Source organism: Lepidochelys kempii, chromosome 11 (genome assembly GCF_965140265.1).
Source record: "Lepidochelys kempii isolate rLepKem1 chromosome 11, rLepKem1.hap2, whole genome shotgun sequence".
NCBI classification, from domain to species: domain Eukaryota; kingdom Metazoa; phylum Chordata; order Testudines; family Cheloniidae; genus Lepidochelys; species Lepidochelys kempii.
In genome coordinates, this window is record NC_133266.1 from 43,054,309 (window position 1) to 43,082,305 (window position 27,997).

Consider the following 27,997-nt stretch of genomic DNA (forward strand, 5'->3'; position numbering starts at 1 on the left):
TTACTAAATGTGAAATCAAAGTTATGATTTCTAAACCACTTATTTAAAAATACTGGTAAGTAAGTTATTGTTGTTCAAAAGTCAAATCTTTGAGGAAAAGGATTATAAAAAAAGCAAAAATCCACCCTTGTAAACTGAAAAACATTTGAAGGAATGTGTATGAACACACAGCATGTCCAATTCTCATTTATCTTAAGGCCCTTTAACACCATGTTGTCAGTGTAAAGAGATGCTTACAGTAGGTGTAAATATCAGAGCACGCACTGGTGCTTGTGTATTTGCTGGAATAAGGGATCTCACTTCAAAATACTTTTGCTCTCATTGCCTATGTTAGCCAGACTAGGCAGAAACTAGGGGCAGAAATTCACCTGCTCCTCAAATGTAGATTACCAAAAAGCCAAAAGGTTAGACAAAGTCAGTCTAGACAGCCCAAAATTAGAATCTTAAAAATATAATCTTGCGTATCAGCATCTTAATACCAACAATGGACAACAATCTCTCCTAGTACCAAAATGGCATTATTTAAAATAGGTACTGCAGAGAACAAATGAGAAATCCAAGATTGAACACAAAAATGCTGTTATAAGCAAAGAAATTAAGCAAAGCTAAAGAGTGATCTCGTTCTGCAGTACAGTAGTTCGGGAAGGCTATTGGTGCATTCTTCCCTGTCAATTTAAAGGATCAAACAGAAAAAAATTAAAGTAAATTTACGATCCCAAACTATTTCAGAGGGCAAGCCTTAACTTTTTGCATTGCCATGAGTACTACTGAAAATTTAAGACAGGTTTCAGAGTGGTAGCCATGTTAGTCTGTATCAGCAAAAACAATGAGGAGTCCTTGTGGCACCTTAGAGGTTAACAAATTTATCTGGGCATAAGCTTTCATGGGCTAGAACCCACTTCATCAGATGCATGGAGTGGAAAATACAGGAGTAGGTATAAATACGTGAAAAGACTGGAGTTGCCTTACCAAGTGTGAGGTCTGTCCAACCAAACAATTCAATTAACAGTAGGATACCAAGGGAGGAAAAATAACTTTTGTAGTGGTAATGAGAGTGGCCCATTTCAGACAGTTGACAAGAAGATGTGAGTAACAGTAGGAGGAAATTAGTATGGGGGAAATTAGGTTTAGGTTTTGTAATGACCCAACCACTCCCAGTCTTTATTCAGGCTTAATGTGATGGTGTCCAGTTTGCAAATTAATTCCAGTTCTGCAGTTTCACGTTGGAGTCTGTTTCTGAAGTTTTTTTGTTGAAGAATTCCTACTTTTAGGTCTGTTATTGAGTGACCAGGGAGACTGAAGTGTTCTCCTACTGGTTTTTGAATGTTATAATTACTGATGTCAGATTTGTGTTCATTTATTCTTTTGCGCAAAAGAATAAATGGACACAAATATAACATTCAAAAACCAGTAGGAGAACACTTCAGTCTCCCTGGTCACGCAATAACAGACCTAGAAAGCTTATGCCCAAATAAATTTGTCAGTCTGTAAGGTGCCACAAGGACTCCTCATTGTTTTTGGAAATTTATGAACACCTGTGGTAGAAAACCTGTCAACTGTTGCTTCAATGAGGTTTCATCTCTAATAGAGATGCCATATTATGGATCATCTCCCTCCTATTTGAAATCATGAAATCTCCCTTTTGGAAACTATAGCAGTTGACGCAACATGAAAAAAATAGCGATGAGAAAGAATTTACGTACTTTTAGTCAATTTTCATAAGTGTTTTGTCCTCTCAAATGAATTAATCTCACAATCAGATTTTGCTTCTTTTTGTCTCTCCTCACATATAGAAGTAAGACCACCCAACTCTCCACAGACCAGAGTTTGGGAACAGTGGGTCTGCTGTACAAGATATAGGCAACCTTAAAAACCTGCAAATTTTATTTCCTGTAGCTTTAACTCTTCTCTTCCTTACTCCTGAAGTTGTCAGCCACATTATGGAAAGATTCTTGTCAAATTAATTTTTAAAATCTAAAGTAGTCTCAATTATACAAAACCAGTCAAGTGTTAACAATTATTATTCCATTTCCCCAAACTCTCACATTAGCGGTCAAGAGTCAAAATTTGGCCAAGAGCTGAATGAATAATAATACAGATACCCTGTGATACACTGATAACAAATACTGGACAGATTTTACTATGGTCAATGCCAGCTGCCTCCTCTCCCATTACTGGATGCCTACATAAATACATTGAGTAGCATTCCATATTTTAAAGGGAAATTTGCCTCAAACCCAAAATAGTTCTATGTCCTGAAATGTGCAATTCTCTAATCTTCGGAAATAAATCTTACATTGCCATATCATTTTTCTAGTGTCCCATAAGCGAGTTTGAAAGTTTGTCCAGACTTTATACTGAAAAATTTTTTGTTCCAAATTTTAAGCCGTTCATCAGTCAGCAAAACCCAAACTGCTTTTGAAAATAGGGTAACAATGCAGGTGGTAAGGATGAATACCTTTGGCTCAGACTTCATCCACACTTAATAAATTGTTTCAATTCAGATTTGTTAAACATAAAAGTTAATAGATTAAAGCTACAATCCAAACGCTGATTCGTGAATAACCAATTTTAAGGTAAACAATGTTAACAAACATTAATTACAATGTACTGTTGCAGTACTATTCAATGTCAAGGCCCTAACATTTGACATCCCTCAAAATGCAACACAGGAAAATTTCTGACGATTTTTTTTGGTAATGATTCACAAACAAAACTGTACTTTGAATGAAAAAGGCCTTTGAAAACCTATGTTTAAGATAATAAAGAATGCTGACAGAAAAGGTTTTTTGTGTTTTCCATAACTCCCCATTCCTGCAATAGATTAAGGGGTAGAAGAGTGACATACATGTACTGAAATATAGAATGAAGAATTGCAAAATGGTAAAATTAAGAGCTTTGTTAGCTCTATTTTAATAATTTGTAATTCTGGATACCGAATGGGTTTAGATGAGGCAACACTTAGGCCAAGGCCTTGCCTGGCATAAGTGTGGTTTTGCCAATCCCTCTTTGATATAAATTGCCGTTTTGTATAAAATGATATTATTGCTAGCAAGATACATAACGTGTCACGTTGCAAGATGTAAAGAAGATACACAAACATGTAATGATAAATATAAAATCCTAGGTTTCTGGGAAAGCTAGGAACAGGGTGACATAGAATGACATGACCCCAAAACTGCAAAACCAGCAGGAAAAATTAGGTAAGTTAAGTAACTGAAGTTTGCACGTGCATATTGTATGGGTTACACACACGCACACATGAAGGGGATGATGTGATAAAAGCCTACTGGATAAAATTAAGTAATCTAGAAATGTGTAAAAGACTCAAGTGAACAAAGCCCAAATTACAGAGACTGCACCAGAAGCTGTAGGAATAGGACTGAAGGACTAGACCAAGAGATCAGAGAAGGCGATGATCATCATGGAAGGTGGAAGAACTTTCCAGTGCTCCAGAAGGCAGTAATTTGGGCCCATTTACCTATTCTATCTCGTCTGTTATTGGCATAAGCATATGTTCAGACATTATAAATTACAATACTTCTGTCTGAAGTTGTATAAATAAAGGCAAAAATTGATTAAGCCTAAATTGGGTGGACTTGTGACTCAGTTTCCCACTTTGACATCGAACAATGGCATCCCTGGGTGGGCATGAGTCCATGATGTCTTGCTCCTTGTGGTCACTTCCAGCTCTTCAGGATTATGAAGGCTCCAGATACTAGGATACAGATACAAGCCTAAGGCTTGGAAGGCTATAGAGAACAGTGCCCTGGCCTCCAGCCATGGTGTTGTCCAACACCCAGACAAGAAAGTAAGTTCTCAATCATAATGGAGGAGTATGTTAATATAATTTGCCACAGAGAGGCATTTGAAAGAAAAGTCTTAGCCAAGGAAGAACCTTGGGATATAGCTGAACAGACTTAACAGTAAAGTTGAGAATAATAAGAACTATAAAAATTCCCATGAAAAGGGACTGTATATGGAAGTAGTATATTTCATGATCTTGTGTCTGAGGAACAAGTTAAAGAACGCTGCAACTAGTTACAAGTACAGAATAGAGAGGTTGTGGCCAATGACCAAATGACAACCACAGTATTTGCTCTTGGTAAAAATCAGTCAGTGAGCTATGACAGGGAGAAACTAAGCACAACACAGATTGTTGTACAGTTACGGAAAGACGGAACACACAGTAATATGTCCAAGAATATAAAGTACAATCAAACTATAGAGAATTTAAGGAAACGTAAGGATATTGGTACTAGTGAGGACTTGTCCCATCTGTACCTTTGGGAAGAAGATAATGGTTATTCTGATTTGTATTCCCCCTCAAACTATAAACCTTTTTGCTAAAATGCTGGCCACTAGTAACACAGAAGATTATAGACCTCTATAATTGTTAAAAATTTGTATTAAGTCATGGAAGGACAAATTCAGTGGGGGATGCCACTCACCACAAGGATCCATGAAAATATGTTTGTTAAGTTTGTTTGTTTGTACTAGAAACAGAAAAAGGTTGGGAGGGGGCTCTGGGCTAGGCCTGGGGCAGGGGCTGGGGTACAGGAGGGGATATAGGGTGTTCACTCTGGGAGGGGGGTCAGGGCTAGGGCTTTGGGTGCAGGACGAGGTTCAGAGTGCAGAAGGGGGTATGGGGTGCTGGCACCGGGAGTGGGCTCATGGCTGGGGGTTCAGACGCAGGAGGGAATTTCAGGTGCTGGCTTTGGGAGGGGCCTCAGGGTGGGGCTTGGGATGCAGGAGGGGCTTCAGGGTGCAGGAGGGGGTATAGGGTGCTGGCTCAGGGAGGGGGCTGGGGTGCGGCCTCCCCCTGGGCAGAACTTACCTCCGGTGACTCCCAGTCGGCAGCGGGTGCAGTGAGGCTACGGCAGGCTCCCTGCCTACCCCAGCCACACACCACTCCCGGAAGTGGACAAAGTGCACTGCCCCTCTCTGCAAGCCCCGGCCCCCACAACTCTCCCGGCCAATGGGAACTGCGGGGGCAGTGCTTGCAGGCAGGACCAGCGCACGGAGGGAGACCCCTGCCCCTGCCCCTGGGGCCGCACTGGCTGCTTCTGGGAGTGGCATGGGACTGGGGTAGGTAGGAAGTCTGCCTTAGCGGCAGCCACACTACACTGCCAGAGATCAAGATCAACTGGGAGATCCTTTAGGATCGACTAGTTGATCACGATTGACCAATTAGTGACCACTGTTCTAGACTAATACATAGCCTTACTTCAAGAGGCAGCTTTGCATATACACACACAGACTAATGTATTATCATAATACATATATCTCATGCAATGTATTGTATTTTCCTAATAAAACAAGTTTTTTTTTGTATATTTTGAATATAAAGTAGGTTGAAAATCAGAAAAAAACTGAATACTTTTTGTAAAACCCGGGAATTTTTCGGTAAAAATTTGTTTAAACTGAAAACGAAGGGGCTTATGCTTTTTATATGTAATTTTTTGTTTTATATATTGTAGGCACCTATATTTTGAAGCACTCAAACCAAATACAAACTGAGTTTATATATTTGTGGCATAACTTGCCAACTGAGGAGCATCAAAAATCCACATTCATCAGTTAAAAATGTTTAAAGGGAAAGCATAATATTGTTAATATTTTGCAAAATGGTTCTTGGAATATTTTCTAAAATGCTTGTTAAACTGTATTAAAACAAAACTGCAGTTTTTAGGAACTGGCTTCTCTTGGGAGTTTATATTTGAATATATAGAAATAGTTGCTCCTTCATATAGTTTGCTTTAAAAATGTAGTAGTTGGGAATGGAACCCACAAGTGACTGAAGCAGTCACTAAATTGAAACCGGTATTAAGCTCAGTTCCAGTGTTGGTTCAGCCTGACTATTCACAACCTTTTGTGTTGGAATTAGCTGCTGCAGAAATAGCACTAGGAGTCGTCTTGGGTCAACATAGAAATTCAAAACTCAGACCAACTACTTACACATTGAGACACTAACTCCTGTAGAACAGAAATATACCTGGTATGAAAGACATATGTTAGCTACATTTGGGCTGATAAGCATTTTGCTTATATTGTGGGACCATCATCTTTAATTATCAATACACACCGCAGTACAATTCTTGTTATTTGCCCAAGCACTAATGGAAACCCCAAAGAGGGCTAATCAGTTAGTCACAATAATGAGGAAGCTGAACATCACACTATAACTATACGTAATGTGAAATGCAATGTTTGCATATATATATATTAATAGATGTTTCACAAGCTTTAAAAGATATCCGCATAGGGAAAATGCATAGCCTCATTACCAACAAGTATCTGCTGGACTGGTATAGGAATGAAACAACTAGTCACAGAGGTTAATATCCTCAGTAATCTAGCTGTGGTAACAATGTCATCTCTTAATTATAATTACTATACAAAAGGCTATTTTTTAAAAAAAAAGTCTGTCCGCCCCACTTTCACTACCAATAAAGTAAGCATCCTCAAAGACTCCAATTTTAAGGAACATGTACCATGTCCAGCCATATACCTCACATACTGGAAGACACTCACATGAATGGTGGCAAGCACCTTTTCTGGACTGCTGCACAGAAGTGCAAGCCAAATGGATCTGCTGATGTAATGCCCTAGGGGCCATGCAACCAATCTGTGGTATAGATCATAATAATGAAACAGAAACCCAAGAAAGAAATCATTTTTCAAACTGCCAGTACAGCTGAGTACCTAGAATAGACATAAAAAGTGTGAAATAAAGACTACTGTGTGGTTATACAACAGTAAAAATACAATCATGGAGGGAAAGTGTGCCCATTCAATCAGCTCAATTGGTGTTTTATTCTTAAAATTCAAAACTATAATTGAATCAAAATTATACCTATACTCAAATTTGTTGAGCCAGTAGTAGTAAGAGTCAACTAAGCTTAATTGCAAAGGCTTTGCAATTACTTCCTAACTTTAAAATACCTCTTGTAAAATTAAATTTGCACTTAAAAGTCTTTATTAAAATAATATACAAACCATTGAATTCACATGCAAGAACAATTAAATACAATATATAGAGTAAGTGTTACACCCAGTTTCTGGGATCAAATTAATATAATTGGGGAACATCCAGATATGGCATTTAATTTTAAGATACATTATGGATACCAGTGTTGATAATTGTAGTAATGCTTATAATGTGTTGTAAGATAAAGTGGATTTGTGGCTCAGTTTCCCACTTTAAGCTCCAACAAAAATCAGTTAATCTGATGAAAGCTATGAAAACGAATAGTTATGCTTTCTACCATCTCCAGTTGGCTTGAAGACCCCATCCTACCCTTATGGATGATGACCAGTTATACTGCCTTTATCACCTCCTCGCTAGACTACTGCAATGCAATATACTTAGACAAGAAGCCATCAACGCTTAGGAAGCTCAGAGTATAGAATGTTGAAGCATGTCACCTAAGCAGCATGGGTTACGATAAGCACATCAAACCTGCTCTCTGCTTTGACACTGGTTTCCCCACAGACTATCCAATCAAGTTCAAGGTCTTGATCCTGATCTTCCAAGTTGCTTAATAGCCTAGACCCAAGATATTGAAGAGTGCCTAAAGCACCAGAAGGAAGTGCACTCTCAACAACTCTGCTCCTCAGGCGCAACAGAACTTACTACCTTTAGTATTACTGCTTTAAGAGTAAAGCTCGCCCGTGCAGGAGATAAAGCCTTCTTTGGTGGACAGTCCCAGACCGCGGAATAAACTCCCACAGGAACTAGCTACCACCACAAACCTGAGCATCTACCACTTTAAGTGAAATGTACCTTTGCCTTCCCTAACAAAACAAAGCAACAAGTATTAATTTATAAATGTATAATACTAAACTGTACAAGATTTCCCCCCGGGGGGGAGAAGGTGAGAGAAAAAGTTAACCACACATGACAGATATTCATCAGATGGAGAGTTTTTTGCAGTAGTGCATTGAGCAGATACTACAGTCATGAGGGGCTGTATAAGAACCTAAAACAGAACACAATATATGGAAAAATCATGTTAATTACATGCTGTGTGAAGACAGACAAGAACCATAATTATACACAGTAAGGAGGGCAACCAAAGAAAGACAGTTACCTTTTTTTCTTTTTTGTAACTGGTGTTCTTTGAGATGCATTGCTCATGTCATAAGAATGTTCTTATGACCATAAGAATGTCCACTCCATTGTAGGTGTGTGTGCTCGCCACATGCACCGGTGCTGGAAGTTTTCCCCTCAGTGGTATCCATAGGGGACCAGCTCTGGTCCCCTCTGGAGTGGTGCGCGTATGCTGCGGTATAAGGGGTATTGCTGGTTCCCCCCACCGTCAGTTCCTTCTTGCTGGAAACTCCAACAGTGGGGAAGGAGGACGGGTCATGGAATGGATATGAGAAACATCCCGAAGAATACCAGTTACGGAAAAGGTAACTGGGTTTTCTTCTTCGAGTGCTTGCTCCTATCCATTCCATTGTAGGTGACTCCAAAGCAGTACCACTGGAGGCGGTTCATGGGCGTGTAGGAGTTCATGGGCGTGTCAACTGCAACACAGCTCTGCCAAATCCAGTGTCATCTCTGGCCTACTGAGGGATGGCGTAATGTGTCAAACGTGCACGCTGAAAACCATGTGGCGGCTCTGCAGCTGTCCTGGATGAGGACGTGCACTAGGAAGGCTGCTGAGGATGCTTGAACTCCGGTCAAGTGGGCCTTCAATACAGGTGGCAGTTCAGCCTGTGCTAACTCATAACAGAACCGGATACAAGAGGTGATCCAGTTCTAGATCCTCTGCGAGGACACTGGAAGGCCTTTCATCCGGTCTGCTGTTGCAATGAAGAGTTGGGTCGACCTGGGGAAGGGCTTGGTGTGCTCCAGGTAGAACACTAGGGCATGCCAGACATCCACGATATGCAGCCACCTCTCTTCTACGGTGGAGTGTGGCTTTAGACAGAGAACTGGGAGAAAGATATCCTGGTTGACATGAAAGTGGAACATCACCTTAAGCAGAAATGCGGGATGGGATCACAGCTGGACCTTGTCCTTGCAGAAAACCGTGTAAGGAGGTCAGGAATTAAGGGCTTTAATTTCAGATACTCACCTCGCCGAGGTAATGGCTACAAAGAAGGCAACCTTCCATGACAGGTGTGAAATGGAACAAGAGGCCAGGGGCTCAAAGGGAGGTCCTGTGAGCCTCGAGAGGACAAGGTTGAGGTCCCACTGTGGAACCGGATCCCAAACCAGTGGGAGGAGTCACTCTGGGCCTTTTTGGAACCAGATGGACATGTCCTGGAAGAACACAGATTTTCCCTGGACCTGCTGGTGGAAGGCCAATATGGCTGCCAACTGCACCCTGATAGAGGAAAGAGCAGGGGCTTGAGGCTTAAGGTACAGCACGTAACCCAGGATAGACTGCAAAGACCTTGTTGGTGAGATGCCATGCAGAAGAATTGCTTCTACTTTGCTAGGTAAGTCGCTCTGGTGGCAGGCTTTCTGCTTTCCAAGAGGACTTGCTGTACCTGGCTGGAGCAGGCCCTCTCCTGCGGGTTCAGCAATGCAGCAACCAAGCCGTGAGGTGAAGGGAGTGAAGGTTCAGGTGCAGGAGCTTCCCATGGTCTTGTGAGAGGAGGTCTGGGTGGCTGAACAGTGGCCATGGAGGGGCCAGTGCCAGATCCATGAGCGTGCCGAACCAGCGCTGGCGAGGCCACGCTGGAGAGATCATGACCACCCGTGTTTTGTCTGTTTTGACTTTTGCTAGGACCCTGCTGATGAGCGGAATCAGTGGGAATGGAGTACATCAGATCTCCCTCCCACGACAGAAGAACGGCATCGGAGAGGGAGTCCCTGCCTAGGCCCTGGAAGGAGCCGTACTGTTGGCACTTCCTGTTCTGTCTGGTGATGAACAGGTCCACTCAGGAAGTTCCCCACCATTTGAAGAGCAGTTGAACGATCTCTGGATGCAGGGACCACTCGTGGGGAGAGAAGAACCACCAGCTGCGGTGATCCGCCGGCATACTCCGGCTGCTGGGGAGGTGCGACGCCTCAAGGTGGATGTTGTGCTGGATACACAAATCCCACAATCCGAGTGCTTCCTGGCAGAGAGCCAACCATCAGGCTCCCCCTCACCTGTTGATGTAGATCATCGAGGCTGTGTTGTCTGTGAGTATCCATACCGCTCAACCAAAAAAATGTGGCAGGAAGACTTCGCAGGCTCGGCAGACTGCTCTGAGTTCCCTGATGTTTATGTGCAATGTCAGCTCCTCCGGGAACCACATCCCTTGAGTTCTCAACATGCTGAGATGCGCTCCCCAGCCAAGGTCAGAGGCATCTAATATCAGAGATACCAAGTGTCAAGGACTCTCCAACGGGACTCCTTCCAGGACCACCCGGGGGTCATTCCACTACTGCAGGGAGGCAAGTATCTTCGGTGGGATCATAACAGCCTTGTCCAGATGGTCTCTGGATGGGACGTAGACTGCTGTCAGTCACTGTTGGAGGGGTCACAATCTAAGCCTCACACAGCAGGCAACACAAGTACATGCCGCCATGTGGCTCAAAAGCCTGAGGCAGACCTGGGCTGTGGTGAGGGGATATGCAGAGACACTGGCAGTGAGACTCACCAATTGTCTCGAATCAGTCCTGTGGCTGAAATGCTCTGGCACAGGTGGAGTCGAGGACTGCCCTGATGAATTCTATTGTTTGTACTGGGATTACCATTGATTTTTCCTCGTTTATCAGCAGGCCCAGGGCATGGCACGTGACCTGAAGTGCTGAGATGTCATGCTGGACCCGAGACCTGGAGTGGCCCTTGATGAGCTAGTCGTCGAGATATGGGTAAACCTGGATACCCTGATGCCTGAGGTAGGCAGCCACCACTGCCATGCATACAGCCTCAGGGCTGTAGCCAGGCTGAACAGGTAATGAGCAGGACCCACCATGAAACGCGGGAATCATCTGTGTCCCTGAAATATCGATATGTGAAAATACGCGTCCTTCAAATCAAGGACGGCGTACCAGTCTCCTGGATCCAGGGAGGGAATGATAGAGGCCAGGGAGACCATGCGGAACTTCAACTTCTTGAAGATATTTGTTGAGGTCTCACAGGTTTAGGATGGGTCTGAGACCCCCTTTGGCTTTGGGGATCAGAAAGTACCACGAGTAAAATCCCTTGCCCCTGTACTCCTGAGGGACTTCCTCCACAGCCCCCACTTGCAGAAGGTCCTTTTCCTCCTGCACGAGCAGGTACTCATGAGAAGGGTCCCTGAAGAGGGATGGGGGATGGTGGTGGGAGGGACAGAAAGAAACTGGAGGGTATAACCCTGCGTCCCGGTGTTGGGGACCCATGGTGTTGAGGACCCGAAGTTATGGGAGACCCATGCAGAGAGGAAAGGTTGGAGAAACATGGGGAAGTAGGATCCGGGATACAGGCTGGTAGGTTGCCCTTGGGCGAACCCTCAAAATGCCCGCTTGCCATCCTGTTGGTTGCGGATGGAGCTCAACTGGGCAGAGGGCACCAGCTGGTGACCCTGCCAGCATCTGTAGCTTCTCCCTTTTTACAGGCAGGCTCCAACCTGGGCAGGCTCCCAGAGCCCTGGGGCTGCGGCGACAAACTGCTTTCTGGCCGGGCCCAGGGTATAGAGGCCCAGGGTCCACAGCATCATCCCAGAGTCCTTTAGCCCATGTAGTTTTGTGTCTGTTCCACAAACAGGAGGTTGACTACTGAATGGGAGATCCTGTATCGACTGTTGGACCTCTGTTGACAGACCCAAGTGTAGCCAGGATGCCTCCTCATTGAGATGGCAGAGGCCACTGTTCTGGCCACAGAGTCCGCCGTGTCTGAGGCCGCCTGAAGGACCACTCTGGCTACTACTTTGGCTTCTTCAAGGATTGCGTGGCACTCTTCCTTGGGGTCCTCAGGCAGTGAATGCTCGAACTTGGCCTCGGACTACAACATGTCGAAATTGTAGTGGCCAAGCAGGGCCTGGTGATTGGCCACTGATAGCTGGAGGCTTGAGGAAGAATAAGTTTTCCTTCCAAATAAATCGAGCCTCTTTGAGTCTTTGTTCTTGGGGGGGGTGGGGGAAGGGGTCGCTCCTAGTTGGTCCTGGCTTTCCCATTCATTAATGACCAAGACCACCAGGGAGCTTGGGGCAGGGTGTGTATAAAGGTATTCATAACCTTTAGCAGACACATAGTACATTTGCTTTGCTCTTTTGGAGATGGAGGGAAGCGACGAGGGTGTCTGCCACCCCCTCATGTAAGAGCAATGCCACCCTGGCTGGGGCCGCTGAGCTGACAATATCAAATAGGGAGTCCGAGGGTTCCTCCAGCTTCTCAGCATGGAGCACCAAGTTTGAGGCTACCCTCTTTAGTAGCTCCTGATAGGCCTTCACATCATCCTGTGGAACTGGATGTGAAATCGCCTCATCAGGAGAGGAAGAGGAGGAAGCAGGTGCTGGAGGGTCTGCTGCCTCTGATGGTTGCTCTATTGGTCCCTTGATGGGGGCCATGTGAACTTGAGGAGTCTTTTCCCCAGTCAGCTCCATATTGGGTGGGAGATTGTGGCCGACGGCTTATGCAAAGCACCAAAGACCAACTTGAGCCCTTGCAGAAACCCCCAAGTATTCCAAAGGTAGGAGGGGTCAGGCCACAAAGTGACGGGTGGTGCCGTTGGTAAGGAGGGTATCCCTGGTGTGGGACCCTGGACTGCTAGTAGGGACTCTGAGGAGGAGGGATCACGACCGGGGGACCAGGACAGTGCTGACTGTCCATCCCAATCACGACTGTGCCAATCTCGATGCTGCGATGGGGGATCTGTCAGAATGTGATGATTCCCTGCGTCGAGCTCCCGGAGACAGATGGCATTCAGCGGACCAGCGACAGTGGCCTGGCAATCTACGCCTCATGCTTCTTGAGCGGTGCCGGTCCGTCAGAGAGCAGGAGCATGTTAGCTGCTGAAACAGGGAACTTCAGCCCAACTGTGGTGACCCATACCAGTGCTCCAGCGGCCAGTAGTGAGGCGCTTGGGACCATCGGATTGGGTTTCCAGAGTGATCCACACACTGGGGGAACAGCTAGGTCGGTCCTGGTTTTGGGGCTACAGGGATGGGAGCACTTCCATGGGCCTGCGCCATGCCACTGGTGATCAGCGTCTCAAGCCCGACAAGCGGTGCCCTGAATCTGGAGACCTGTGGGGGCTCCGTTGGGCTGGCCTCCTGATGTCTGAGGACTGATAGCTCCACACAGGGCAAGCGCTGGTGGGACACTCCCTGTGGTGGGGAGTGGTACTGCGCCGATGGTAACCACTGAAAGGGTCCCAGGCCCGATTTACCCCTGGAACGGGGCACCATCGTGACTGGAATTGGTAGCGCTAGTATATCCTCGCAGCCTGCAGGGCCTCAGGCGTCGATGACACGTCCAGGTGCCGAGGGCCCACATCACTGTCCGAGGTGGCAGGTGTGTCTTGGGGTGGGCTAACCCGCTCGACCTGAGCCGGAACCCGACTCCCACTTGGGGGGTCAGAACCTGCCCTTCTTGGGTCTTTGCTCCCCTCCGGCTCCCTCCTTCCCTTTGTGGGATATAGTAGATCGTCCCCTCATGGTCTTTCTTTGCCTTCTAGCCAGTGCTGGGGAGGGAGGCAGGATCAGTGACAGTCTGAAGACGGCACCAGCAGAGTGCTCCGCACCGATGCCATGGTGCTGGGAGCAGAGTCTGACCTAGATGGCTCCAGTTCCAGTGCTGATTCCATAAGGACTGCCCGGAGATGTTTTGTCTGAGGTTTGAAACCCTTACAGATATGACACTTGTCACTGATCTGGGTCTCGCCCAGGCACCTCGGACAGCTACTATGCGGATCGCTGATGGGCATCTTTTTTACAGCCGTCACAGGGTTTGAAGCCTGGGGATCAGAGCATGCCCTGCCCCTAGGCTGAGTCCCATCTGGGACTAACTCACTCACTCACTCCACTAAAGGGAAACTACTAACAACTGTAAACTATTTACAGGCAAGGTTCATAAGAATGACTGAGATGGGAAAGGGTCAGGCATGGTCATGCTGTCGTAATTAGATGGCTTTGAAGAGATCTTATCAGGGAGGCAATCGCGAGGAACCGGTTGTTCGAAAGTTGAGCTCTTGCTTGTACTGAATTGAGTCCTGCCCCTATGAACTCTATCCTTTCGACCAGGATTAGGATGGACTTCTGGAAGTTCAACAAAGGGCCCAAAATATCAAAGGTCAACTGGATGAACCATAAGTCAGCCTTTACTTCAGCTCTGGACCAGTGCTTGATCAGCCAGTCATTGAGGTATAGGAACATGTGGACCCCTTTTTCCTTGGAAGGCTGCTGCTACTGCCATACATTTCATGAAAATCCACAGGGCAGCGGACAGGCCAAATGGGAGCACTGTGAACTGGTGGTGATTTTGGTTTACTACAATCTTAGGAAACATCTGTGACCAGGGAAGATCACAATATGGAAATCAGCATCCTTTAGATCAAGGGCAGCATACCAATTCCTGGGATCCAGCAAGGGAATAATGGAGGCCAAGGAGACCATGAGGAACTTCAGGTTCCTGAGATATCATTTGAAACCACGCAGGTCTAAAATGGGTCTGACATCCTTGTTGGCTTTCGGGATTAGTAAGTAACAGGGGGAGAACCCTCTTCCCCTCAAGTTCCAACAGGAGCTCCTGAGAAGGTCCCAGAAGAGGGATGGGGGTGGGGAAAGCTAGGTGGACAGGAATTAAATGGTGCAACCCAGTTTTATGGTGTTGAGGACCCATCGGACCAAAGTAATGTGAGTCCAGTATCCAGGAAATAGGAAAAGCAGTTGGAAAACAGGGGAGTAACTGGATCCATTGTAAAAGGGGCAGTAATGCTGACCTTGAGTGCTTTGACAACTCGGGATGCCTGGAGACCAGTTGCAAAAGGGCCGACAAGGATGATGGAGGAGGCTGCCTGTGCCTAAACCCTCTAATTCCTTCTCTTCTGTCAGTCTTGACTGGCTGCCCGAGGAAAGGAATGGCTGGGCTGCTGTGGTCTGTATTGTTTTCTTGTACTTGCTAGTACATAGAGACCCAAGGACTTCATGGTCACCTGGAAGTCCTTAAGGCTGTGCAGCCTAGCATCCGTCTGCTCTGAGAAGAGTGACGAACCCTCAAAAAGAAGGTCCTGAATGGTGTGTTGCACTTCCTGAGGAAGTCCCGATATCGCAAACAGGAGCTCCTACACATCGTCACCGTGATCGCCAATGATCTGGCCACAGAGCCAGCAGTGTCCAGGGCTGTTTGTAAGGAGGCCTGGGTTACAGTTTTCCCTTCCTCGACAAGAGAGGAAAAATCCTGTCTGGAATCCTGGGGAAGAAGGTCCTTTAATTTGAGCAATGACTCCCACATGTTGAAGTTGTAGCACCCTGCTGATTTACTATACTCAGTTGTAGGCCCCCTGAGGAGTACGTCTGGCACCCAAAGAAGTCCAGATTTTTAGGGTCCTTCACCTTGGGAATAGAACTCAGGTGTTCCTGGCGGTCTCATTCATTGGTCGCCGCAACTACCAATGATCTCAGGGGGGCAGATGGGATGCATAAAATGAAACTCCTACCTCTTAGCCATGGGCAGCAGGTGAAGCCCCACTTTGGGGAGGCTAGCCTGCCGGCCCCGCCCCTTCTGCCTGAGGCCCCACCCCCTGCATGCCAGAGCCCCGAACTCCACTCCATAACCGGAGAAGCCCTGAGGGCCCCCCCACAACTGGAAGACTCTGGCCTGCCAGCCACAGCCATGCTGGCCCAGCCCCCCAAGCACCGGCACAGCAGACCCAAAACACCCTCCCCCCTCAACGAGCACCGCATTGGCCCCAGTGCCCAACTGGCCCACGCCAGCTGCTGGCTCCCTATCTCCTCATTCTCCCGGAAGACCTGCCGCAGGCTTGCTGCATCCTTCCTCACTCCCCCACCTCAGAGGGGGAGGAGGGACATGGAAAGCCAGTGGGGACCTCCTGAGAGGGAGGGGTGGAGTGGAGGATGTCAAACAGCAGCAGTAGGAGATGGGGTAGGGGCCATGGGGAAGGGGCAGAGCCAACACATCTCAGGCATCCGGTGGCAGGTCGGCAGCAGCTTAGCTAGGCTAGGGAAGGCTTAGCCTTCCCTATTATACCCGCTGCCCGTGCCCTTAGTTGAAATAAAGTATTTATGCTCCTGAGCGTTGGTGGAAGGGAGGCAGGGGTTTGCAAAAGGGCTTTAATAGGGTCCATGATGGCATCATGTAGTGGTGGGCCACTATGGACGGCCCCACTGGTGACAGGATGTCCAAGAGGCCATGTGTCACCTCCTTAACCATCTCCACCTGGACCCAAAAGGTCTTGATAAGCCTTATTGTCACCCAGCAGCAGAGAGTCTCTCGGTTCCATCATGACCTCATCTGGAGAGAAGGAGGAAGCTAAAAATCAGATGGGAAGCCTCAAATGGTGCCAGCACAATCCTGGTTTTCCTCCTGGGGTTTGGTACCATGTTCAGTACCAGAGTCCAGTCCTGGGGTGTGTGTGCACTGTACCAGAGTGCCCTGGCCTTTGAGACAACCAAATAGGATCTCTGGAAGGGGTCCCTGGAGGCAGTGGTTAACCCTCACAGGTTCCAAAAGGGCCTCTACATGGTGGTTGGGTCCCATAGGTACCATGGCTAGGCACCCGGAGGTCCCAATGAACTCAGTGCCATGAAAAAACGGGAGCAGCCCAGAGAGCAGCATGTTCAGACACTTCAGCGACAGGATGAAAAAAGAGGAACACACTTTCTCTTCTGATGAGGAGGTGGTGTGCTGCGGAGACCAGGGTGGAGTCATGCAGCCTGGTGCTGGAGAAGGTCATCTAGGGGACCTTGGTGCTGTGAATGCTGGCTTCCCTTTGGACAGCTGGCATGGTGCTGGTCTAGGTGGCAGCACTGACTCCCTGCCACTTGGGAGCACAACTGGTGCAGTTCTGACCCTCCGGCATGGTCATACGATCCCTTGCAGATGGAAACGCTTTGGGGGTCGACAGGACTGCAAATTAATGAGTACACTGGTCTTGATTAGGCCTCGTAGGACACTGCTACACTACGGCTATAGGCACCTGACGGTGCGGTGCCAGGGATGAAGAGCGGCCTTACACAATCTCACTCTGTCCCTGGCCCCCTTGTCCTTAAGTACCAGAGACCGGCTCTTCTCCAGGTACTTGCAAGCGTTTCTTCTTGGGCACTGATGAAGATGATAGGTACTGGGGAGCTCTTCTAGATGAAGGGATTGTGCTGCATTGAGGCTGAGGTGCTTGGTGCTGAGTCTGAGCGCAGCTCCAAGGCCGGTGTTAAGGCTGCCTCCACGAGTAGAATTTTCAAGTGAGCGTGGTCCTTGTGGGTCCAGGGCTTAAAGTCCTTACAAATTCGGCAAGGGTCTTTCCTATGAACTTCCCCTAAGCACCTGAGACAGCTCGAGTGCGAGTCGCTCGAAGGCATAGACTTGTTGCATGCAGCTCAAGGTTTAAACCCCAGCAACCGGGTCATGCCTCAGCACTGGGACTAAGGATAGCTTCGCTGTATAAAAGCGGGGTTGTCCAAACCAGTGGTTCTCAACCTTTCCAGTCTACTGTACCCCTTTTTAGGAGTCTTACGTTTTGTGTACCCCAAGTTTCACCTCACTTAAAAATTGCTTGCTTATAAAATCAAACAAAAATACAAAAAAGTGTCACAGCACATTATTACTGAAAAATTGCTTACTTTATTATCTTTACCATATAATTTTAAAATAAATCAATTGGAATATAAATATTTTACTTACATCTCAGTGTATAGTATACAGAGCAGTATAAACAAGTCATTGACTGTATGAAATTTTAGTCTGTACCGACTTCACTAGTGTTTTTTATGTTGCCTGTTGTAAAACTAGGCAAATATCTAGATGAGTTGATGCACCCCCTGGAAGACCTCTACGTAACTCCAGGGGTACACGTACCTCTGGTTGACAGCCTTTGGTCCAAATAATCTAAACTAACAAACTACTAAACTATTTACACTAAATTTTGAGTAAAACCACTAAGGGAGGAGATTGCCTAAGCAACAAGAGGTTCCAGCAACCATCACGGGCAATAAAAAGGAACTGAAGGGCAGGGTCGATGGGGCCCAATGCCACTACCCAGCTCTAAAGGCAGCACCGCTGCTAGCAGCAGCACAGAAGAAAGGGTGGCAGTGGGGTGCTAAGTCTGCTATAGAAAGTGATATTTGTATGTTAATATCACTTTTCACAGCCTCCCAGCTAGCAAGTCTGCTGTGAAGTCTATGCTAGTAAGTCTGTTGTGAAAAGTGATATTAAATGTACAAATATCACTTTAAGATAGCGTTCAATATAAAACATGTGTTTTTAATTTATGAGGGGGGTAGGGGGAGGGTCACACTCAGAAGCTTGCTGTGTGAAAGGGGTCACCAAAACAAAAAGTTTGCCAATCACTGTTTTAAGGTCACTGAGACAAAACACTCCCATTAAAAAGGAGTGGATACAGCTGAATACAGGTGTGAATATAAAGTTTTAGAACACTCTGACGGCATACTATAGTCTGGAAGAAAAGAAACTGAACACCTAAAATATTCTAGTAATAATACTTAAAAATTCAGTTCTCCATTTAAAGTATTATAAGACTCTCCATAACACTTTATACTGCAAGCTCATTTAATTGCTACATATGAATAGTCAATGCAGAGAAGTACATAAAGAAACCTAGAGGTATTAAACATGAGAACATGCTCCACAAGAGCATCTTCAAATCACTTGCATACTAATAACTCTCAAACCATGCACCTTAGTCTTCATGCTGTTATGGACAACTGTAATTAATATAAACATCAAAAGTAATCATTGTATGAAGACTGGTCATTTTTGCAAAGCTTGGCAAACTCTCAACTACCTGCTGGTTATTAATTTTCAAACATATGGGAGCTCTGTTGTGGTACACGTTAAATTGATTCTCTTCTACAAAATACAGTAATAAAAATGAATGAATATTCTTACTTTAGAGATAATTAAGCCCATTCGTATTTGTTGCAAGTGATGCATAGACTTAGGTGGAAAGATATTTACTCTGATATTGGATTTAGTTTAGACTAAAATGTTGTGACTGAGAGTGTACATGCACAAGAGTCAGGAAATCCAAAGACTGACTTCCACAGTAACCATGACATCTCACACAGGGTTTGCAATTTCTGTATATGAGAAATAAGTGAATCATCATATTATATACATATACACACATACATATATGACAGAAACTACATATATGCAAGGGAAACATGTCAGTTACTAAAGGAAACAATTTAGTTTGTGAAAGTAAAATATTAGCCACAAAACTTGCATTAAGAGTTTATTTTTACTTAAAAGAGTTAGCAACTATGCATTGCAATACACCCATTAAACACCTATTTCACTGTTCTATACTTAGAAGCTCAAATTCAAATAGACACAAGTTAGTTCAATGTGCCTACATCTTAATATTGCTAAGGAAAATTACACACAGTTAAATAATTAAATATGAGCAAACATTTAACCAATTATTTCAGCAACCCAACAAGGAGCATATGCTTTAGGTACATGCCAAGTTTGAACTTGTTAAACGCTGCCATTAAGTAGAGCTGTCTGACTGCAATACATTTATTAGTGGGAAAACTTCACTTTGGTAACTTAAGAAGCTAATCAGGATTTACTAAAAAAAACTTTCCCCAACACCTCAGTTTTAGTCTCAGCATAAAGATCATTTTCAAGTAGTTAATTGTTCAAGAACAGGGCATTACAATTAAAGTACCTTCTCTAATCATTCTATAGAATTTGCTACCATCATAGGCCAGTGTAAATTAACTTAATATGGTGAGAAGTTTGAATCCTGCTCCATTTAAAATCTTATCTCACTAAGTTGTTTTAAGGTATGGTAAAAATCCATTTAAAAATTCAAGTGCCCAATTTTCTCCGGGGGGAGGAGAGAGAGAATGAATGAATCAATGTACCGATGTATGTTATTACCTAATGTAAGCCAAAAACCCTAAAATAATCACTATAAAACCTCCAAACTGGGGACATAAGTCACAACTAAAAAAAACCTTCTTGGCAACAGTATAAAGTGAACAAAAACTTCTCCACAGAATATGGATTAAATTGCAAAGAATGTTAGCAAGTATTTTTCATGGAGAAATTCCATTCTGAGTTTTGACCCAGAACTAAGCTGAAAAAAAGCATCTGCAAAACAGGAGGCCCATTCAGAAGTGAACAGTTTGAAGTATCTTGTGTAACTCACTATTTTTTAAACATCACAACGGCTGCTAAACCCTTTTATTGGGCTACAGTATAAAATTAACATGCCATTTTTAGAAAAATCCATCTATCTAGCAGAAAAGATTTTTTAGGGTACACAGTATTTTATACTATAACTCATGCTGCATCAACATCCCTGCTAGAATAAAAATTTAAATAAATGTCAAGATGCATAATAAAATATGTGCCGAGTTTAGTGAGAAACGAATGTATACTGAAAGCGTTTTCCTTTTTACCTGATTTATACAAAATCTAGAGCTTTCCTAAACCACGAACATAAAAAGGTATGTTATTCTGTTGACTACAGAATACTGCAAAGTTTTATTGCCATTTAAACAAAGAAGCCATAACAGTTAAATGAGCTCAGGCAATAGGTTTCAGTATCACAAGGTGCCAGCTGTAAAGAGTTATGGCTAATTGAATATGGAACTCCTGCTTAATCAGATAACTGCTCTGCTATTTCCAAATGAAATGCCATTTCCATACTGTCTGAAAATGGCCTGTTTTATTGGTAACCAGAGAAAACAATATAAACTGTAAATAACATTAAGTGCTCTGTTTACCCATTCCAGGCATTGAAGTAGCAGGGGATCCAGGACGTCTTGGTAACACATTTGACTGGAAGGCTGATGCAACGGTTCTTTCTGGGGGTCCACCAGGAGCTGAAGCGTCCTTTTGCAGACCAGGAGATGCTGCTAGTGGACCTGGAGCTTTTGGAGATCCCTGTTTAGGGCTTACTGGGGTGGTTGCAGACACATTTCTTTGAGCTGGGGTCCGCTGACGAATTTCTGACAGGAACATGTACATACTGAATTTAATGTTCGATACCATATTGCAAGTAACAAAAACACAAAGTATTACTATTTTAATCAGTAAGAAAAGTAATAAGCAGGAAGTCAAATAAATGTATACAAGACTACACTACAAAGACCAATCATGCTCTGATTAAGCGTGCACTTCAATACAAGCAGTTTGATCAAATACACAATCCTATATTTTAATACTAGTATTTGGTTAACAACTGGTATATACTCAGAACAAAGCATCTCCAAAAGTGCACTAATAGAGAGGTAATTGCTTAGTATACATATCTTAGTATACAAAATGAGAGACATTAATTGCTAGAATGAACCTGCTATACTCAAACAGAAAACCTGAACACACTGACTGACCACTAATTTACCCTATAGTTTAAATGTTTCCAAATATTGTTTTAAATTCTATGGAAGACTAAGTCATTTTGACTGCAACTGGTAAAGTATTCAGTCTGAATTCCCCAGCAGTATTAGTAGTAAACACCCTTAATTTTCCAAATTAGAAAATCTAATGGTCCCTTCTTGTCTTAATCTATAGATTTCAGTTTGCCCAGTTCATCCACCCTATACTACCACCCTATTTTTTTTAGTGTGCTTGATTTGTTATTGCAGCAACAATGCACTGAGGGGGAATGATGTACTATGGTGCTCCCATCCTGCCTTTTTAAATAAGCGAAAAGCATGCTCAAACTGAATTATAGGCAGGTCATCAATATGGCAAACAATTTAAGGGGATCTCTTCAGTCCTCCTCACTCAGACAGAACTCCCATTTACAACAAAAGGAATTTTGTTTGGGTACGGCATTGGGCTTTGGGCAGTTGCAACAATTTATGGCAGAACTGAATAGCTGCTGACTTAGCCATCCAGAAATTTGTTAACCAAAAAGTGATACAAGTCAGGAACAGCTTTAATAGTGAAATAGCATTTCTCTCACACACAATTCTCCCCTCACTGGTTCCTAATTACCACTGGCACAACCATTTTCAGGCATCAGTGCTTGTCTCAAATATCTACAAAATAATGCACAACACTTGGAAATCCACCCTAAACACATCCTCCCCCACAACAATTTCACATTATCCAAATCATGGGCAGTAGGATGGCTCCCCAGTAAGCCAACTTCTTCCTGGGCCACCTGAAAGAAGAATTACTGGAAAAATGTGCCATGAAACCAACGATATACCTGACATACATTGATGAGATCTCCACATGCTTTTCACAACATGTGATGTACTTCATTCAGTGCATCAAATGCCCCAACAAAAACAATGTGGGTGAAACCAGACATTCATTATGCTCTCAAATGAACTCTCACAGAAACATGATAAATGACAAACACACCATCACCCATGGGCACGCACTTTTCACACAGCGATCAATCCAAATCTGACTTCAGTCCTCGTCCTCAAAGGAAACCTACACAACAACTTCAAAGATGATCTTGAGAACTTAAATTCATAACTCTGCTAGCCACTACAAACCACAGACTAAAAATACACTGGTTTTAAGACTCATTACAATTGTAACACACCTTACTGCCTGCTAACTCTTAATTTCCCACTTTATTTTAAGTACTACATGTGAACCTTTCATGCTTAACAGTATGTCCCACCTTGTATTTAGCTTGGACATTCAGGTCCCCTTCCTCAGGTCCAAAGAACTCTGTGAAGACTTGTCCTTTGTACCAACAGAAGTTGGTACAATAAAAGATATTACCTCACATATCTTGTCTGTCTTTAGAAACACACATTATAGTAATAAGTAAAGCTGGAATTTTTTAATTTATTTTATTTATTTTTAAGCACTGCAGTAGTGTGGACATTTACATGAAATCAGCAGATAAATAGTTTACTAAGCCCCTTTCCAAAGGGGGGGAAAAACTCACAGAACACCAGTGTCCACCAGATGAAAATTAAACCAGTAGTGTGCATGACTGATTACGTGCATGGCAGGCACTTTCTTTTTGATGGTTTTCCTTGTTACCTACACTGATAATTCACTAAAATTTTTGGTGACAACAGCTTATTTGAAGATTTGTGTCAGGGGTTAACTGAGATCAAAGGAAAACTGGCCACTTGTTATCTTTAGGGAGTGAATTGTCTCCCAAAACCTTAGATGCCACAGATTACTGTATATTCAAATAATCAAACATAGGCCAGGTCTACACTAAAAAGTTAAGTTGACCCAGCTACATTGCTCAGGGGTATGACAAATCCACACCTCTGAACAACACAGCTATACTGATCTAACCCCTGGTGCAGACAACTCTAAATTCACAGAAGAATTCTTCCGTTGACCTGTCTACCGTCTCTTGGTGAGATGGATTACCTATGCAGACAGGAGAACCCCTCCCATTGCTCCGTGAGTGGCTACACTTCAGCATTACCGTGGTGCAGCTGCACCACTGCAACTGTGCTGCTAAAGCATTTTAAGTGTACACATAAGCTTAGACAACACTTGTCAGCCTCCAGTGCTGGCAAAAGGTTAACTGACCTCCGTTCACCCTCACTGGGTGGTATAGGGGCCTACTGCTCTAGAAAGTATTGATAATTTTTATTATAAATTGGTGCAAGTAAGTTAATTTTAACCATGTTTTACATTCAAGTGCTTTTTCAGCCTGTTACGCAATTTTTACAGAAAAGTGCAGGTCTAGATCAAGAGGTAACAGTGTGTCTGCTGCACATACTGTATGGCAAGATCTCTTTCTCCTCTGAAGAGTGGAGACAAAAAAAGCCAAAGAAACTAGATTGAGAACAGACATCAGAAAAGACAGCTGTGATGAACCATTATTTACCAGGGATAAACTGTGCCAAACATGCTTCTCCCACTAAACTCTCTACCTTCCCATCCCTCCTACATCTCCTTTGTAAAATCCTAAATGAAGTACACGTGTAACATATTTCAGCCTTCTTCCATCTCTCTATCCCATTCTTTGTCTTTCCCTGCCAGTGCCCTTTTGTCTTGTTTCTGAATTCCTCCTTAGCCAAATCTTTTTTTTTTTTGGTAATTATCTTTCACCATCCTCCACTATACAGTCCTTCATCCCTCGCCCCAGGTAGTATTTTTTTCACCACATATGGAGAGCAAGGTCAGTGGGGCCCTTATTATCAGGACTGCATTCTGCTTTGTGCTGTACCAGGGGTTTAGGGCACAGCCTAACAGCCTCCAAAGATTTTGCAGAATAGAAGCAAGAAGGGAGAAGAGGGAGGAGTACTGATAGCTGGGGATACAGTAAAAGCATCTGGGATAGAGAGACTGTCCAACAGTGCATAAGGTGCGGAGGAGAATTCTTTTGTTTAAGCAATTTCACTGCTCTGCTGCTCTTGTGCTGGCCTGCAGGCTTAGAGAGGACGAAAGGGTTGATGGGAGATGGAACAGAACGAAAGAACTGTTTTCAGTGGTGTGGGTATATGAGGTGCCTTTTAAGTTTCTGTGCTCCTTTACCACTTACTGCTTTCATCAGCCGCACCTCAGTCAGCAAGAACAGGGTAGACAATGCTTATATGCCTATCCTAGACCAACTACCACTTCTCTGCTAAACCTCTGAATCTTTCTATTCCTAAAGTACATGCCATAGGCAATTTTTGCTGCAAGGTTTCACAAATGTTTGTTGATTTCACTGAAAACTGTCCCCACTGGGAGAAGATAATATTTTAGTAGCTGTAATATTCAAGTCACATTCACCTTAAAAGATCATGAAGTAATTTAATGCTTGGGAAAAAAAGCAGGAGTCCCCTTTGTCCAGCAAACAGGTATACCTGGAGTTACCTTACAAGTGGAGAATCAGTGTTAACAAGGCCAATTCAGTCAGGGTGGATGTGGTCCACGCCCACTCTCCAGGAGGTGTCAATACCAAGAGAGTGGGCGTAGACCACATCCACCCTGACTGAATTGGCCTGGTTAACACTGATTCTCCACTTGTAAGGTAACTCCCTTCTCTTCATGTGTCAGTATATTTATGCCTGCATCTGTAATTTTCACTCCATGTACCTGAAGAAGTGGGGGGGTTACCCATGAAAGCTTATGCCCAAATAAATCTGTTAGTCTTTAAGGTGCCACCGGACTCCTTGTTGTTTTTAGTCCTACTGTTTAAGACTAGAACTATATATTTAAAAAGCAACCAGCATTGCATTATTTCCACACATTTAGACAAATTCTTTTCTACAGACAAATGACTGCTATGCAATTGTGGATCCACTAGATCTTTGAAGTAAACAGCTCTTCAGCTTTATAGTTTCCATTTTCATCTCTTCAAACATTTTCTTTTTTTAATCTATCATGAGTGCAGTTGAGACCAATCTGGCCACACTTTCAACATTACTTTTCTTTTTAAGAGTACAGAATTTACAAGTATTGACATTTAAATGATAATTGAGTTTCTGATATCTACTGCACTTCTGACTAGTTTAAGTGAAAAGAAAACTTAATTAAGGTTTGCACATAATTTAAATATGTTGCATTAATTTAATCAAATTACATTCATGCAGACTTACATTTATCATATGGATCAATTTGAAATTGATATTTAATAGCACCAATAGTGAATTATATACTGCACAAACCAGAAGCAGATACTGGTTTCGTCTCAGAGTTACTACCTACTTTAAATAGTACTACCCAAGCCAAAACTTCAGAACCTAACAATATTCTTCTTGATGGCCTGACCTATAAGGTGAAACATCTATTAAAGAAAATCAGAGATTAACAAAGTTGATACTGGGCTGGAGGCAAACTAGTCCCATTTTCACACAGCACTTTGAGCTGCAATGCCTGTAAAGAGACTAGGAATGCGTTTCCAGGCAGCTTCGCTCTTCATCCACCACTACTCAAACGCTCAGGAGAGCAGTGATGATCTAGCTCTGGTGCATCTGCTGATCTAACTCAAGAAAAAGAATGAGGACTAAATGGATAAAAGATATACGCTAGCTCAAACAGAAGTTAGGGCTTGAGACAGGAATTGCACTGCAATTCTATGGCTGGTGTTATTCAGGAGCTCAGACTACATGATCATAATGGTCTCTTCTGGCCTTAGAATCTAGGACTCTAGGATTAGGACAGTTAAACATAGTGGAGAAGAGAAGACAGACTGTTGCCAAGACATCAGGAAACCAAAGGAGAAGGCTGTTTGTGAAAACAGCACACTGCAAGACCTGCACATTGTCACAACAATGGCAAGCAAGGATGGGCTAGTAAAAAAATCATGATAATTTTGGAAGACTGAGCAAAAGCAGAAGAAAGTGGATATTATTCAACTGAAAGGAGAATTATACAAACAGCTTTAGTGGCAAATTATAACCTATTTCATGTTGTACAAATATCATAACCAGCATTCCAGAAGCTGTGACATGTGAGAAAGTGATTTAAAATAGCCATGATGGTTTAAGATTAGGCCTCCTCAAGCTCTTTCCTTCTTCCCAAACTCAACAGATCATAAGCAACTGTGGGAACAGGATGAAAACTAAATAATGGTTTGACTATGTAGGAGTCTTCCAACCGGACTCCCACAAAAGCAGTCAGGGCTACCATGCAACCACCAAAGATATATAAGAATTGCCAAGCTCCCACATGTGCTCAGCTGGAAACATTAATCTGTTATTGAAAAATGAGATCCCTCTGATTCTTAATTACTTGTAGTGAACACTAGACCCTATGCAGCCCCATTGCTTTAAAAGCAAATTAGTCCTTAAAAATTTTTTTCTAGGCAATCTATCTTCAGTTATATTCATTCAACGACACATTTAGATTTGAAATAGTAGCATTATTGCAATATTATTGTAGCATTTCATATTTACTTAATGCTATCAATTTTAACCAGGAGAATAATTTAAGTTTTCCAAAAAAGACTAGTGTGTTTACAGCCCTATTTCTAAATTAGAGCCATTCCACTTGATGTGATAAATTTTACCTTCTCTTTTGGGGTGGGAGAATGCATGTTTCTCAGCATAAGCCTTTTCCCTAATGATTTTTAATACATAATCATTTTCTATTTCACTAGCATGCATAGTAGTACAAACTTTAAATGGAAAGGTCTAAAACAGTTAAGAACGGTCAGGTTTTAGCGCTCCATAAAATATTCAGGTGATCTCTGCATTAACTTTTATCTCTAAAACTTCACCCCGGGAGTGTTTTGACTAAGTAAAGAAAAATACAAATGCTTTGGTAAGAAAACCAAATCAGTCATTACATTAAAAACTCTGAACGTAACTGTTGATTGCAAACTAGCATTCTGAGGGATTACCAACCAGAAAAGTCTCATCTCTGAAGATAAACAAAACATGAATCTGGCTCCAGAATACACTATATCAACATCAAGCAGCATTAAACATTTAACTGGCTGAAAAAGCATTAAATTCATTCATCTAATAACAGACCCACTACTAAATAAAGAGCAACTAATAGGCACAACCTAATACCAATTCCCTCCATACACCCAAAAATTTAATCCCAGTTTACCACACAATTCCCATTTAAAAAAAAAATTAAAAAGGCAGACTCCTCTAGTGGAATTTGTTGCTATAAATACTGATCTTTCATGAAGAGCAGCAATTTCACAGAACTATTACCTTGTCCAGGTCTTGGAGTTGCAGATGCTCCAGCAGATGGTAGTTCAACCTCCTGTCAATTATAGTAATATTATAAAAGTGTAGCATCGAGAAAACATTTTTATAATAAATTAGTATTGATACCAGATTCCTACCTTTGCCTTCTTAGATTCTGGATCAAACCTTTCAAGAATTAATTTAGCAGTCTTATAAGTTTCCTTTTCCATTACTTCTTCAAGCTAGAAACAAAGGTTTCACAGGTCAAGACAGACTTCTTTTAAAAAAAGATTTCAAATGTTTATTTTTCTATTTGCAAGCATCACATTAAAATTTGCAAGAG

The 27,997-nt window shown here is 43.4% G+C and overlaps 1 protein-coding gene across 7 annotated transcripts in view; it reads right to left on the minus strand.

Annotated features, from left to right (window-relative positions):
• Positions 1-27,997, minus strand: part of LNPK (lunapark, ER junction formation factor) — a 178,890-nt gene that overhangs the window by 24,458 nt on the left and 126,435 nt on the right. For 6 of the 7 annotated variants that reach the window (XM_073305929.1, XM_073305933.1, XM_073305932.1 and 3 more), the window contains 3 exons: positions 27,813-27,896; positions 27,679-27,730; positions 20,863-21,087 (listed from right to left, as the gene is read on the minus strand). In XM_073305929.1, the coding sequence (XP_073162030.1) occupies positions 20,863-21,087; positions 27,679-27,730; positions 27,813-27,896 (361 nt within the window). The remainder of the gene's footprint in view (positions 1-20,862; positions 21,088-27,678; positions 27,731-27,812; positions 27,897-27,997) is intronic. The other variant, XM_073305934.1, reaches the window with a different exon arrangement.